We start from the raw sequence: 16,710 nt of genomic DNA on the forward strand, positions 1-16,710 counted from the left end.
TCCACCATGTGCGTCTCTAACTGCAATACAGCGCTGTCGCATTGAGCAAATCAGGGTTTTAATCATATCTTGTGGTATCGCTGCCCACTCTTTGAGCACAAAATGTGTAAGCTCATTAGCATCTAGAGGATTACGCCTTCGAACACGGCTTTTCAAAAAATCTGTTACGTAGATGTGACGTCCTCATATAGCGGTATTGCAAAGGGGTCGCTTGCGGCCTGCCAGATCTATGGCCATCATTAACTGTGCCAAGTGTTCAATAACGACCTGCCAGACGAGATAGATATCGTCACACACGACACGCCAAAACATGCAGCGACATCACCATGACGTACACCTGCCTGTAGCATACCAATAGCCCGATTACGTTCATCAGTAGACAAACGTGGCATACTTGTTCAAAAGAAACCAGACAATGTGTTTTTCTTCAACTGTACTTCAAGCCTTCAACCAACACAAATCAATATTCACGTAAACTCAACATGTACAATGTACATTGTAACCTGTGCGGCACGTGAAAATCTAAAGCTTGGTCATTTACTTAAATGCTTCAACGAATTTAACAAATCCCCATGATTTACATTTACGAACTATAACCACGAAATTTTAATAAATTTTTAAGAATATTTACTTTTTTTATAGAAATAATTGAAATATTAATATGGTATATTTCAAATTTGGCTGAGTATATATGCGGGTTGATCAATGAGTCCACTGTTGTTTATGACAAAATGTTAATTTTAGGTAAAACAATCAAGTTTCATGATAAATTTACTGATTGTTCAAAGTTGTCATCCTGACGTGACAATGTCCTTTAACAGAGTTGGTGATGTCTCCATAGACTAATCTCATGAAACTTATGAGCCTTTGAACTATAGCACTTGAATAATTGTGGGCATTATAACATTTAAAGAGAGTTAAGATTGCTGGTGCTTAGCCAGTCCATAGAACTATAGCACTTTAATAATTATGGGCATTATTAACATTCAAAGGGAGTTAAGGTTGCTGGTGCTCTTGTATGAACAGATTTTAAAACAACTTGTCCCATGTGTTTGACATACCAAGACGACGTGTCGCATGCAAGACCCATGTCCTTACCTCTAAGGTCAAGGTCAGACTTAGGTGTTTATTCACAATGGAATGCTGCATTTAAGGATGTAGAGTATAAGTTGTCGTGTCCGGGCTGTAACTTATTTGTATGGACAGATTTTGAAATAACTTTTCACACGTGTTCGACATACAAAGATGATGTGTCGTGTGCAAGGCCCATGTCCCTACCTCTTAGATGAAAGATACACTTAGTGTTTATTCACAATGGAATGCTGAATATAAGGACATATTAAAGAGTGAAGGGTGTCAAATATAGGTGGTATTTTTTATGTTCAGAGGCAATTTAAAATAACTTGCCAAATGTATTTGACATGTAAAGGCAAGATCAACTTTTCATGTACTGACCTTGTTCATAGGTCAATGTCACATTCAGGGGCATTCCTCACATACTGTGACAGCTCTTGTTTATGTTTACAGCTCTTGTTTATGTTTACCAAATTGATGAAGCTTCACATACATGGAGAAACCGATTACTGTAACATCTCTATCCTTAGGTAATCAAGCAAAACAAACAACAGTAGAGATAACAACTTTAATTCATCATATATCACACAACTCTGCAAGTGACTAGCTATAACGTCATTAGTAGAGACTGCACATTGACACCATTTTATCACCATCTTAACAATTAAAAACTTTTACGATTTCTTGACTTTGCACAAAAGTACCTTGAAGATGGATTTGTTCATTGATTATCTGGTTCCTTACATAGTTGTAGCCTTTGTTCGTAAACAGTTTCATTAAAAAAGAAAGATTTTCAACCTTATTATATAACATGACAAGATAGGTCAACATTTTATAACTGGAAAACAACAGAATATAACTGCCAGAAGAAGAACTACCATTTTTGAACCCATTTTGTGAATTTTACTTCATTTAATAAAAAAATTATCTCTCTAAAAAATTTAATATTGAATAATAAAAAAGCTTGCTTTTCAGCCTGTAAATTAAACATACTTGACCTTTAAGATGCACTCTTACAACCAAACAAGATGTACCACAATTAATAGGATTTTTAAATTTATGGAAAAGGATGAATAAATATTGAAAACATTGGTTCTTGTGAAGGATACAGTGCAGAAAACACTTTATGAGACAATAGTTGATCACTGTTAATCTCTTAGGACCCACCAGTCATTTAATATTTGTGCGTTTCAGCTTTTATAAACACAGTTACAATCTTGTAATCAGTAATTAATTTGTTCCATAAAATGTATTATTTAGTAAGTAGCTGAAGGTTCATCAGTCAAAATTGATGCTTCTTGTACATGTGTACGTATTGATTTCAAATATGAGAGCCACTTTAAAAAACTTATAAAGACATATGCTTTCATAAATAGATGTTACAACTTCTCGGAAATATTGATTTGATAAAATGATCGTACACTATGTACAATGAAAAGATGGCTCCTTTAATTGTGCAGACACTCAGGAGAAGTTATAATATCGATTAGGTTAACAACTAAACACATAAATGCGTAATACACAAATGAAATATGTACACGGCTAATGAGCAAATTGTAAATTATATAATCAGTATGAAGCAATACAATAAAAACATGGGACTTGTTTTAAACAAACTGCCCTACCATGAATATTGAAATGAGAACACACATGTTATAATGCAAGAGATTTAACTAACATATATGCTGCTATTGCCACAGGAAAGTATACCAGAAATGTACTGTGTACAAAATGCATACAATTTATAATGTTTCAGGAACTTTTATCACAAAGGAAAACATTCAAATGCCATGAAATGCAATAACAAGTCACAGTGCTTCAAAACATACCATTATGATTAATGATGTATACTTTTGAGACAAAATGAAATTGACAAGAGAACACCTCTAATACACCTTAGTCATTGATCTTAGTATTGAATCATAATTCCTTCTTAAGCAAAATCTGACTGAAGTTATTCTTTAAGTTATATTGGATTTCATTCCAGATTTATACAGGCATCTTGCTCATAGATGAAGCATTCCTTTCACACATTTTCATCTTTTATATTATGTAATGGCACAGGTAAAAAACATTTTACAGAATAACTGTGATAACTATAACTATGTTTCGACTTCTACAAGTATGTTCAAGATAGAAAAACCAATGAGAAAATTATACTTAACGAATGTCACTCACTTAAAACATTGATATCTTTATCTTAAAATAGCGTATCACATTCAACACAAGGGCTAACACTCTTCTACATGTATCCCATTTCAATGACAGTCCAACAGCCTAGGCTGCCGTGTCCATGTACAAACAGTCCGCCGAGCTCCCTGCCCGTCCGTTAATGTGCTGTAGCCCCGTGAAACATTCCCGCCTCCTATCGTACTGTACCCCCGTGCCTGTGTCCATGGAGATGGGGAACTCCAGTCAGGGGCTGACGTATCTGTTTCATACATTTTTGATGCTGTCTTGTTGTAAATTGGCAAACACTCCATGGCATCTTTCACCTGTATCAAATTTTTTTTAATTCATACATGTACATTTTTTACAAAACTTTCATACTTCATAGTACAGGATATTACAGTTGATTGTTTTAATTTGCAATGTCCATTTTGCTAGTTGCAAGTTGTTAAACATTAACAAGTTGTTTTTTTGGGGAAAATTACATCTGAAACTGTTGTTTAGTAATGGTTTCAAATGCCATACACCTCAAATTCTAGATGCTGTTTTTCAAATGTCCTTCATTCCAAGTGTCAGCTGTCCCAGGGGCAGAGCTTGGCCCCATATGGGCATTTAACAGGTGTTTTAGGCTTAACTGATCCTCTAAAATTTACTAGCAAACTTATTCGATAAAAGTTTTAAAATTTGCTTGCTCTTAACATGAATGCTCAGCATTTTGGACACATGTTCTTTAGAGTAAATATGATAGTTCATTTGAAATTTTGGTCTCCAGTATATTGATGTAACTCAAAACACAAAACAGTTCCTTGTATTTGGTGACTGTTAGATTCTACTCATGCCATGATAGTTTGTAGATTACCTTCAAGTAGATGATGGCGTCCATTCCATAGCCCTCCATAGAGTAAAGTACCAGGTCGCCCTGAAAGTATCGGGCATACAAGCGGGATAGGGGGAGTCCATACCCATAGCCGGCAAGGGGGGCTGAGCCCTCCATCATGTGGGAGGGCTGGGGCTGTGGGGCTGTCGTAAACATGTACCCAAACAGTTGTTCCACCTTCCCATATGATATACCACCTCCCTGGTCAGATATCTACAATGGAAGATATGGATGATTGGCAATGGCGCTCGAGGATGATTACGACCACCCTTTATAATTAACTACTGTTTTTACAAATGAATATGTTGAATCCAAATCCATTTGTATTTCTTTTTTCAGACTTATCGTATTTTTAGTAAATTCTCCATTGGTCTACCACATATGACTTTTTATATCAGAGTAGTTTGGCGTCACATCCATTGATACTAGGGTCATGTCATTAACTCATGGGAAAACTGTATCAACTGTTTTATATATTCACAGACAACCACAGAAAGCTGTCAATTAACTATTTCAATAGAATGTTACAAATCCCCAAGTGTCTTTATCTTTTGCCTTGGAAACAGTCAAACAGACACTACAAACAGATGCATTAGAGGGTCAACTTTCTTCAATGTAAAAATAAATCTGCTTCTTGTTTCTTCATCTTCTCAACAAATTCCCCAGAAATGTTTATCCAGAATAATTATATAGACTGAAAAGGTCATAAAACAGACAAAAAGAAGTACCAACCTTGATGGCAAGATCTTCCTTGCCCTTACACACTGCTATCTTAATGGGCGGAATTTCCGGCTTATTTTCATGTCGCTCTACCACTGCCCTCATGGCGTTCTGAAAAATGACATAACATGCAATAACCTTTACAACTACCTTCCTTTATTTTCAAATATGATAGAACTCCAATGTTACTCAGAAATAAGAATAAATAATAAGTTCTCTATTCATGTAGTGTTTTCCTATATGGCTTGCATGTACATACACATTAAAACATGATTTGTAAGGCCAGAATTAAATATGATATACACATGAAATACATGTTCTCTCTACATGAACATTATGATTATCATGCACTGGGGGCCACACTCTTTAATCCATATTCTTCATATTCTATTGCCGACTCTTAGAACTTATTTCTGTCTAGAGAAACAGCTCCAATGTTGGATTAAAAAATGCTGCCTTATTATAAGAATAAATTTTGTGACAAATTCTTCTTGCTGATGATTTATCTCCTGGTCAAAATCAATAACTTCAAAACAAGGAAATATAAACAAGTCCACATTCAGAAAGAATGAACAAATGAAGAAAATAGTTATTTATTCAGTCCTTGAGTGTCAATAGACTTAATTTTCTGTGAATAATTCAAGGCAGTTAGCCGAAGTTGAATTAACAATACGTAAAGAATCTAAGAGCGGTAAATTGATTTTCAGGCATTTTCTATTGACTGGTTTTTATCTTTTTCAGACTAGTAATAGCAATTTAGAACTAATCAATATTTACGTTTAGTGGTTTGTGTTTCCATTACATGACAAGACCTCCAACTAGCACAAAATAAGCCCATCCAAATTTAAGGACACCCAAGTTTGGTGATAAGTGATTGTATGTCAAGCCAAATTTAGAATTCTGACATTGTAAAGACAGTTTTTGCCAATTCAAGGGTCATAACTCTTGAGTGACTTGGCTGGTTATCAAACCTGACCAAGATATTCTGCCCATACACATTCTGATCAAATTTGGTGATGATTTGAAAAAGGCCTTATAAGTAATTGAGCGGACAACATACTGGAGCAATATAAACAAGAGCCGTCACAGAGACAGCGCGCTCAACTATTCCCCGCTTTTCAGTGAAAGGATTGAAAAGTTTTGGCGAAACATGCATGGATCACTGTTAGATTAGATTTCAATGCAATACATGATGTGGTGAGATATTAACATAAATGTGGTTACATGGAAAATTTTAACCAGAATTTTTAAATCTAATAATAAAGGGTCATTATATGCAAAATACAGTTATCTAACTTGGTTGAATACCATTGTATAAAGTCTCAATGCAATACATCAAGTAGTTGCTGAGATATTATCCTATGTGTGCTAACATGCAAGAGCTTAACCAGAATTTCTAAGTCTCATAATAAGGGGGCAAAAATTATATAATATGAAAGATAGATTCATCTTACTCGATTAAAGAAGAAGGTTAAATGGTTGGGAGCCTGTGTGTAAAGTTTCAATGCCATACATGATGTATTCACTGAGGTATTGACTTAAAAGTGGTTACATGCAAAACCTTAACCAGAATATCTATGTTTGAATATAAAAAACGGCCATTATTTGCATTAAATGCAAACTAGAGATATCTAACTAGGTTAATTAAGTAGGTTGGATGGTTGAGTACCATTGTATAAAGTCTCAATGCAATACCTCAAGTTGTTGCTGAGATATAAACCTATGTGTGCTTGCGCGCAAAACCTTTACCAGAATTTCTAAGTCGCTAATAAAGGGCAATTATTTGCATTAAATGCAAACAAGAGTTATCTAACTAGGTTAATTAAGTAGGTTGGGTGGTTGAGTACCATTGTATCAAGTATCAATGCAATACCTCAAGTAGTTGCTGAGATATTAACCTAGTTGTGCTTGCACGCAAAACCTTAACCAGAATTTCTAAGTCGAATAATAAAGGCCTATTATTTGCATAAAATGCAAACAAGAGTTATCTAACTAGGTTAATTAAGTAGGCTGAATGGTTGAGTACCATTGTATCAAGTCTCAATGCAATACCTGAAGTAGTTGCTGAGATATTAACTGATGTGTGCTTGCACGCAAAACCTTAACCAGAATTTCTAAGTTGAATAATGAAGACCTATTTTTTGCATTAAATGCAACTAAGAGTTATCTTACTTGGTTCATTAAGTAGGTTGGATGGTTGAGTACCATTGTATAAAGTCTCAATGCAATACCTCAAGTAGTTGCTGAGATATTAACCTATGTGTGCTTGCATGCAAAAAAAGTATGTTGACATTGTATTTGATTTGTTCTCTTTTAAATATTCCAAACCAATTCAGATACAAAATAACAGCAACCATTAAAACCTCTTGTTTAAAGAGACAATGGTGAACCAAACTATTTGAATTGCTCTTCTACTATCCCAAATAAATTCATAAGGCTTTCCAGAAACCAAACAGCACTTGTACATTTATTACACTAAATGACCATTCTGTTCAATATGGACATGCCAGAAAGATATTTATTCTGCCAACAAATAAGTTGCTACCAAAAACATAATGTTAAAATTTAGCACAATTTTCCAAGGTTTATGTGCACTTACCTTAGACAGCTCAAACAGCATGTGGTACAGATGAGATGGAACGTACTCTATTCGTATACTGTCTGCTTTCTCATAGGCTGAAACATTGGAATTATATATGTTATCTGTAAAAATATGTATGACTTGTACTTATGTTACTGTTACTTAAACTAATTACCTTAATATACCCGGTAATGTCCCATTTTCATATTCCAAATACCACATAATTCTACCACTTTTTTGCTATCATAAAACATATACCAACTAATTTTAAAGAGATTTATTATGATAAAAACTCATAATTGCTATATTAAATACAAACTAGCTAAACACATACAAATACATTGTTTGTGACTTGAGATTATACACGTACAATGTATGTGACTAAAGATTGTACATGTACAGTGTATGTGACTAAAGATTGTACATGTACAGTGTATGTGACTAAAGATTGTACATGTACAGTGTATGTGACTAAAGATTGTACATGTACAATGTATGTGACTAAAGATTGTACATGTACAGTGTATGTGACTAAAGATTGTACATGTACAGTGTATGTGACTAAAGATTGTACATGTACAATGTATGTGACTAAAGATTGTACATGTACAGTGTATGTGACTAAAGATTGTACATGTACAGTGTATGTGACTTACTATTAAACATGTACAATGTATGTGACTTACAGTTATACATGTACAATGTATGTGACTTACTATTAAACTTGTACAATGTATGTGACTTACTATTAAACTTTTACAATGTATGTGACTAAAGATTGTACATGTACAATGTATGTGACTAAAGATTGTACATGTACAGTGTATGTGACTAAAGATTGTACATGTACAATGTATGTGACTTACAGTTATACACGTACAATGTATGTGACTTACGGTTATACACGTACAATGTATGTGACTTACGGTTATACACGTACAATGTATGTGACTTACGGTTATACACGTACAATGAATGTGACTTACTATTAAACTCGTACAATGTATGTGACTTACGATTATACACGTACAATGTATGTGACTTATGATTATACACGTACAATGTATGTGACTTACTATTGAACTCGTACAATGTATGTGACTTACTATTAAACTCGTACAATGTATGTGACTTACGATTATACACGTACAATGTATGTGACTTATGATTAAAAACGTACAATGTATGTGACTTAAGATTATACACGTACAATGTATGTGACTTACGATTATACACGTACAATGTTTGTGACTTACGATTATACACGTACAATGTATGTGACTTACGATTATACACGTACAATGTATGTGACTTACGATTATACACGTACAATGTATGTGACTTACTATTATACACGTACAATGTATGTGACTTACGATTTTACACGTACAATGTATGTGACTTACGATTATACACGTACAATGTATGTGACTTACGATTATACACGTACAATGTATGTGACTTACGATTATACACGTACAATGTATGTGACTTACGATTATACACGTACAATGTTTGTGACTTACGATTATACAGGTACTATGTATGTGACTTACGATTATACACGTACAATGTATGTGACTTACGATTATAAACGTACAATGTTTGTGACTTACGATTATAAGATTCTATGATGAGATCAGGTGAACACATGTAATAATGCTCACAGAGAAACCTCGCGTTGTCATAGGCATCTGAAATAGAAACAAGGTAAGATCACGCACTTGATTTGTATATTGAGCGGCTTTATTTATATCATTAAATTAGATGACAATCACATAGGAATATGGGATAACAAATATTAATATTACTACCTTAAACGTTATAGTTTTAAGAGCATCTTTGCTTATCGTCTTAACACTTTATACTTTTGCAACACTTGCAAATTATCTCCCTTTCTAAAATCTTAGCATTTATTTTAAAGGTTAAGATTCAGCATGCGTACCTCGGATGACTTCTTCCACGTCGCAGCTGGGATTGATGCAGCCTATATGTTGGGGGTGATGCGCTAGCTCCCCACCATATAACAACACTAAATAAACGAAAACAATCATAATGTTATCATAAACGGTCAACTGATCAACCCTAGTAGCTCACAATTCGGCATGTTAATCTATTATTAACACCCATTTTTAAGATTATTTTATTTCATCTGTTTACAATTAGCAGTTCATATACTGTAAGAGCAATATTAACCAGACAATAGGAGCCATGGTGTATGCTATGCAGGCATCACTAAATTTCCTTGCTCACGAGGTGTATTGTTCATCTGTTATCCTAGCTACAATGTGCATTTCCTTGGCAAGTATAAACAAACAACTGCCAGATACTTTAAAGCACATGACTCACATTCCAATGATCAACTTAAAAGAAAAGGCAGGATATAACTAATTAAACATCATCAGATATAGTAATAGACGCCCACATCAAATACACTTACAATGTTGATTAAGCAGAACACGGATTCCAATTCTGTTGGTGTAGAATCGATCAAGGAAGTATGTGATCTGCTGATCATAGTTTCTTGATTCCCCTTCAAACGCATCTCTCATCTCCATAACACCCTGAATAATAATTAAGCAATGCGAGTTATTGTCACGTATATTTCAAAATGATAATATCTCACTTGTCTAACATGTTTCTAACATAATAACTGTTTACTATCTGAATGTAGTCTACTGATTCATTTAGCTTGATTGTCAAGAATTAATTATGCATGGGTATGTGTCTCAGTGTTTGTTTCTATGTTTTGAGGCCTCTAGAAAGTAATGGGGCTTAAAGCCAGAATCTCTTTAGACAGCTTTAAATTATTACCGGAACATCTTAATGATTTACTGCTTGTATGAGAAATGGTGTGGGAGAAGGGCGGAGAGTGGGGTATAATGGTAACATACAATTATGTAATTTTTCAACAAGAAGCAAAGTGAACATTTGGAGTACGCAATTTGTCTGAAGTGCAGTACAAAGCTGTCCCAGCATAATCTTGACCTGACAACTGTTTCACTGTCTGACTGATATCAAACAAGAGCTGTCACAGTATGTGACGAATGCCCCCGATTGTGACATTGACCTATGAACAAGGTCAATACATGAAAAGTTGATCTCACCTTTACATGTCAAATACATATGGCAAGTTATTTTAAATTGCCTCTAAACATAAAAAATACCACCCATAGTTGACCGACACTGTTATGTCCTTATATATGCAGCATTCCATTGTGAATAAACACCCAAGTGTGACCTTGACCTTTGAGATAGGGACACGGGTCTGTCATGCTACACGTCGTCTTGGTATGTGGAACACATGTGGTAAGTTATTTTAAAATCTGTCCATACAAGGGAAAGTTACAGCATGGACACAACAACCTATACTCTATGTCCTTATATGCAGCACTCTGTTGTGAATAAACACCTAAGTGTGACCTTGACCTTAAGAGGTAGGGACACGGGTCTTGCACGCGACACGTCATCTTGGTATGTTGAACACATGTGGCAAGTTATTTTAAAATCTGTCCATACAAGGGAAAGTTACAGCCCGGACACGACAACCTATACTCTATGTCCTTATATGCAGCACTCCATTGTGAATAAACACTAAGTGTGACCTTGACCTTTGAGGTAGGGACACGGGTCGTTCACGCGACACGTTGTTTTGGTATGTGGAACACATGTGGCAAGTTATTTTAAAATCTGTCCATACATGGGAAAGTTACAGCCCGGACACGACAACCTATACTCTATGTCCTATATGCAGGAATCCATTGTGAATAAACACTAAGTGTGACCTTGACCTTTGAGGTAGGGGCACGGGTCTTGCACGCGACACGTCGTCTTGGTATGTGGAACACATGTGGCAAGTTATTTTAAAATCTGTCCATATACAAGGGAAAGTTACAGCCCGGAAACGAGTTATTGACACACGGACAGACGGAATGACGGACGGACGGACGGTGCGATTTTAATATGCCCACCTTCGGGGGCATAAAAAGGGGCAAGATATGCTCTATATTTGTAATATTTGAAGGCTACTACTAGTATTCATTGTCTGAGCACATATGATAAAGTAACTCCATGTAGGTTATCAACACAAATACTGGTTCACCAATTTATATTTTTCTAAATACAGGTCGTTTATCTAATGCACTTGACTTATATATTGTATAATTACATTTTATATAGTTCTTAACTTATTATTATATATAAAAAATACTTAATCAGGAAAGGTACTATATTAAAAGTCTCATGAATGAGCTTCCTAAATCTGTATTCTGATACGATGTGTGATCAACATGTATTACCAAAGATACGAGTATTAAATCCATTTAATTTTTTTAAAGAAAGAATTCATTTTAAGTACTATTATAGTGTGCATACCTTAGCCATAGTTTCAACAACTTTAGAATGTCGCAACCGAATTTTATTCAGTGTTTCTGTAAATCTGAAAGATACAAAAAGGCAATAATATTATCATAACCATATTTAACAAATTCGCAAAGTGGCCAAACATAAATATTCAATACTAATAGCTGACAATTCAGTACATTTCCCTTTTCCACATGACAGACATTTCCATACATATATATACAATATACATGTCAATGTTACATTTTTTAAACTGTCGACAGGTTTATCTTTATCCCTAGTACACAACCAGTGAGAACAACTTCAAACAAGGCTGTTCTCTATAAATCAAGACCGGTTTCATTACAGGATTTAAGTCGCAACTTCAATAATCATAAATCTGTATACTATACAGGTCCCAAATGACAACAAATTGATTTTTTTTCTATTTTCTCAGTTAATATTCACTTTTTATACTTGCTTAATTTTAATTTGTAGCATGAATGAAGCATTATAATATAAATATGACACTAAGATATTTTTAACTTAAGTTAAATTCAACTAACAGGCCCATGATTTTAAGAAATAAACTTGTGTGAGTGCTCAATGCTTCTGTTTTGAAAAACAACATGAAAAACCAAGGGTTACAAGAAACTGTGCTACAATATGAAAACACATCGATGAGCAGCTCTTGTTACCTGATCACAGTGTGTTTAAAACTACAAATGTACAATGTCATTTACTTCACTGCACCGTAACATGTATACATGTGTGTTTGTCTTTCCACACTGCACCGTAACATGTATACATGTGTGTTTGTCTTTCCAATTAACCTGTTCAGTTTGAAATTACATGAAATTCAAATGAATTGTTTCAAAATTGTCATATGGCAATACATCTACTTCTTATATTGTTTTCATTCTGTAGTGACCATGCAGTAAATATAATTATACTCATAACAGCTTGCTTGTAGTAATAATTAATACCTTATACCATAGGCAATTCTCATGGACATGTACAGAATTCATTGAAAAACATGAAAAGAAAATCCAGTAAAACCCAAAATATTTTCATTTGTCTGGTAGACAAGCCATAAAATAGTGCAGGTAAGTGTGTTTCCTTCTGTAGGACTACATGGAGCCATTTTATATGCCAAATCACTATAGTTTAGATTGCATCAACCTGATGATCATATTGGCATTGAAGCAGAGTAATAGTTGTTTTTAAAATACCATACTGTTTTACCTGTAAAGTATCATGATTTGTTATCACATTGCCAACATGCATCAGGCACAACATAAGACAGGTTCCGTTTGCAGATGGCCATAAATAATTTGGTGCTGTGTATTTAGGCTAAGGTTATTTCCATACTTTTGTTCTTAAATCTAGATGTAATATAATAGGGTTATGAGTACTGCATTTCAATCCAGAGCACTTAAATCAACAAGTGCAAAAAAAATACTTGCTTAATTATTTTTATCCGGGGGGGGGGGGGGGGGGGGGGGGGGAATGGAGCCACATTTCAGCCCCGAAACAAATCCCAGACATGTCCTGTAAATGAAGTAAATAAGTCATGTGAAAGTAATTTGCTGTTTACTTACTTTTCTAGAATATCTCTGTCAGGATTGTGTTTCTCAAACTCTGTTATTTCTATGAAACTCTGTTGATACCTGTAAAATAACAAACATGTTGAGCACAGTTCTGTTGTGCCTCAATAGTATATAGATAATAACAAACAACATTCAGGAATATAATAAACTCTTGCATAACACAGCCTCGCAGAATTAAAATTAATGACTATAAAAGCCAGAACTGCAGGTTGTATGGCCCCCATTTAATTTGGGAATAAAACTAGGCAAAGTATGTTTTGTACACAATGTGATAATATGAAGTAAAACGAATTAGTTGGATTTAATTCAAGTCAACCATTATCTCTGTATTAAAGCTCTATTTATAACTGGGAGAATTGTAAACCATTCAAGTACCATAGCACTTAGGAAAATATAACAGGCGTATTTGTTTTTGAAATATCATTCCACAGCCTATTTGCTTTATCCAATGATATCTATATCCAAATCATATGATGCACTTTAGAGTAAGATTGAAAACACACAGCGTGTGTTAATAAACAACTAGAAGCGCTGCATTGCAACCTAACCAGGTTTATAATATGGGCAATCAGAAATTACAGCCAGCTAATTTCCTGTATGGGCTAGGACAAGTAGCAGCCTTTATCTTTACTTTTATAAAAAAGTGAAGTAACTGAAAATTACTCCAGTTGAGTATCTTATGTGTTTAGCTTCCATTAATTCTGACTAGTTGGGCGGAAACCATTTTACTTTTTTTCTGTAACAGTGACCTTGACCTGACCCCACAGTAAAGTCACACCCCTCAAAGGCACTCCCAAGCTAGCTCTTTACAAAAGCTACCTACACACAAGCTTTCAATACTATCCATCAATTTGTTTTTTATTGGGCGGAAACCATCTTCCTTTATTTGTAACAGTGACCTTGACCTTGACACCCACCATCCCAAGCTAGCTCTTCACATAAGCTACCTACACATCAACTTTTATCAATATCCCTCAATTCTTATTTTGATTGACCATTTTACTTTTTTCAGTAACATTGACCTTGACCTGACCCCACCCTAAAAATCAATCCTGAGCAAGCTTTTCACAAAATCTACCTACACACAAACTTTCATTACTATCTAACAATTCTAGCTTAATACAATGGGTGGATTCCACTGTTTGACGACCGCCCAACTGCCCAACGAATTCCCAATTTTCATAACCTGGTTTTTGCTGAAAACCTGGTTGAAAAATGGAAAAGCCATTGCCTTCAAGGACACTTCATGAGAGCCTTTTTAAACATCTTCTATACATACTGACCAGTTGCGCACCATGGCGACAGAGCCTCGCTGCTGGAAGCTGACTGGTAACAGGTTTAAACTCCTTCATGATATTGGCTAGACGCACCAGCAGCTCATCTCGTAGAAACTCAAATGATGACTCTTCTGTACCAGTCTTCGAGCCTGGAATTAGGTGAATGTAAGGATATTCTGTCCCATGTTTCTAACTAATGTAACTTTTAACTTATGCAATTATATATTTATACCATATCAGATGGATTTGAAGGGGCTGCACATATATGTCTTTATCTCTATCAATTCTTTAAATCTTCCCCTGTTGACATTTTTATTCCACAAACTCTATTTAACATGTTATTGTCTTTGCAAAATAGAAGGCTTAGGCGCCCTCCCCAAAGATTTTGCAATATCTCATATACTTTGGTTTTAAAAGTTCTACATGTAGTCTCTCTACATGTAGCCAAATATTCAAACATTCATTTCTGTAACAAAACACCTGTGCAAAGGATTATAATCAAAATGGAGGTCATCCAATTCAAAAGCTATTTAATAGCCAGTACACACAAAAGATCAAAGCAAAAAATTGTGGCACTTGTTTTTTAAACACATCTATGGAATCAGTTCCTCATTTTTTTTCAGGAAAAAACTGAAGTGTGTGTACAGGAAACTATCATTATTTGGCAATCTGTCATTATTGTAAGTCAGTCATTTGGTACATGTATTCACATGAAAAGACAAATAACAACAAATGTCTATGAATACATTTATGGAATTATAATATTATGTATCAAAACAATGTTGACATTTACCCATTCTGCTTTATGGTTTATCATTTATATACAGGACAATTAATAATTCAGTCAAGTAAACAAGGCTGGCAAAACAACTTGTGATTAATGTCTGATTTCATCATCAGTTCAACAAACCAAGGCCGCCAACTAGAGCAGGCTTTGTCTAGTATTACCAATACATACTGGTAAAATGTTTGATTACAATATTCAGCAATCCAGCAGTAACAAGGTCAGTGACATCATTCTATATACTGACCTTTGCTATCAGCTGTGGGCTAAATATAAAATGTATACACATACAATTCTAGTAAGCTTGACCTATTTTTTAAGAAGTCTCGGAACACATTGATGTTTTTTTATATGCCCTATAATTTAATATCTGTCAGAGCCAACTGAGCTATTGTGAAATCATCTGTATTCATAGTCATGAACTTTAAGGTTCTGCTAAAAAGGATATTTTTGGTGGTTACTTAAATTCATGGATTTTCATTTTTAATTAACAAAAAAAATTCGCTCAGATCTTGAAACAGTGGATGACCAAACCAACGAAACCACGAAAATGATTGTCCCAGAAATCTAAATGATTTCTTAGAATACTAAAAAATGTACATTTATTAAATTCTGAAATGTCCTTATTGTCTTTAGTTAAAGGGGTTCATTATCAAAATGAACAATTCAACATAACAAGACAGGCATTTTATTAAAATGAGTACAACTTGCAACCAACATTTTTCCTATATTTTTTCATATCAACCGGTACAACATGTTCAATTAGCATACTATAATGGCATGAAGCAAATCACATTAATTTTGAAATCTCCATTACTGGCGTTAACCTAGAGCTACTTCACTCCTGTATGCTGAATCCACGGTACAAATTAATTTGCTCTGTGAGGTTCCTAAGATTTTTGTAAAAACAACACTGACACATCCCTGTTATCATTTTATGACAATGAAATCATTTTAATTACAATTTGGCTTTGACTATTTAAGGAAGCCAAGTAAACATCTTATTAGCACCAACCTTACCCATCGGAATTGTGGTAATATTTTTACAACTAATGAGACTTAAATCTTTGTCCAAATGCAGTTTTGAGTTGACACATTTTTCAATGATTACCAGTACGGGTTTAAATCTCTGGACAAGATTAGATCACTGACAGTCACAATTTGTCCTTATTTTTAGAAGAAATATATCAAGTGCCTGTTGGTAATCAATCAGGTATTTGTGATGTATCGTTTGTGCAGAAAAAGTTAAAATACTGCACACGGAAATATAGTTCCTG

At 34.5% G+C, this 16,710-nt stretch overlaps 1 protein-coding gene across 1 annotated transcript; it reads right to left on the reverse strand.

Moving 5' to 3' along the window:
• Nucleotides 1-1,628: 1,628 nt before the first annotated feature.
• On the reverse strand, nucleotides 1,629-15,446 carry LOC128234357 (pyruvate dehydrogenase (acetyl-transferring) kinase isozyme 2, mitochondrial-like). The gene is given in 12 exon segments (XM_052948555.1): nucleotides 1,629-3,569; nucleotides 4,103-4,333; nucleotides 4,853-4,951; nucleotides 7,440-7,516; nucleotides 9,038-9,115; nucleotides 9,367-9,453; nucleotides 9,862-9,985; nucleotides 11,796-11,859; nucleotides 13,364-13,432; nucleotides 14,656-14,711; nucleotides 14,713-14,798; nucleotides 15,443-15,446. Coding segments are annotated over 12 exon segments (1,212 nt in total). The 3' UTR covers nucleotides 1,629-3,332.
• Nucleotides 15,447-16,710: the final 1,264 nt, after the last annotated feature.

This window comes from Mya arenaria, chromosome 5 (genome assembly GCF_026914265.1).
Source record: "Mya arenaria isolate MELC-2E11 chromosome 5, ASM2691426v1".
NCBI lineage: Eukaryota > Metazoa > Mollusca > Bivalvia > Myida > Myidae > Mya > Mya arenaria.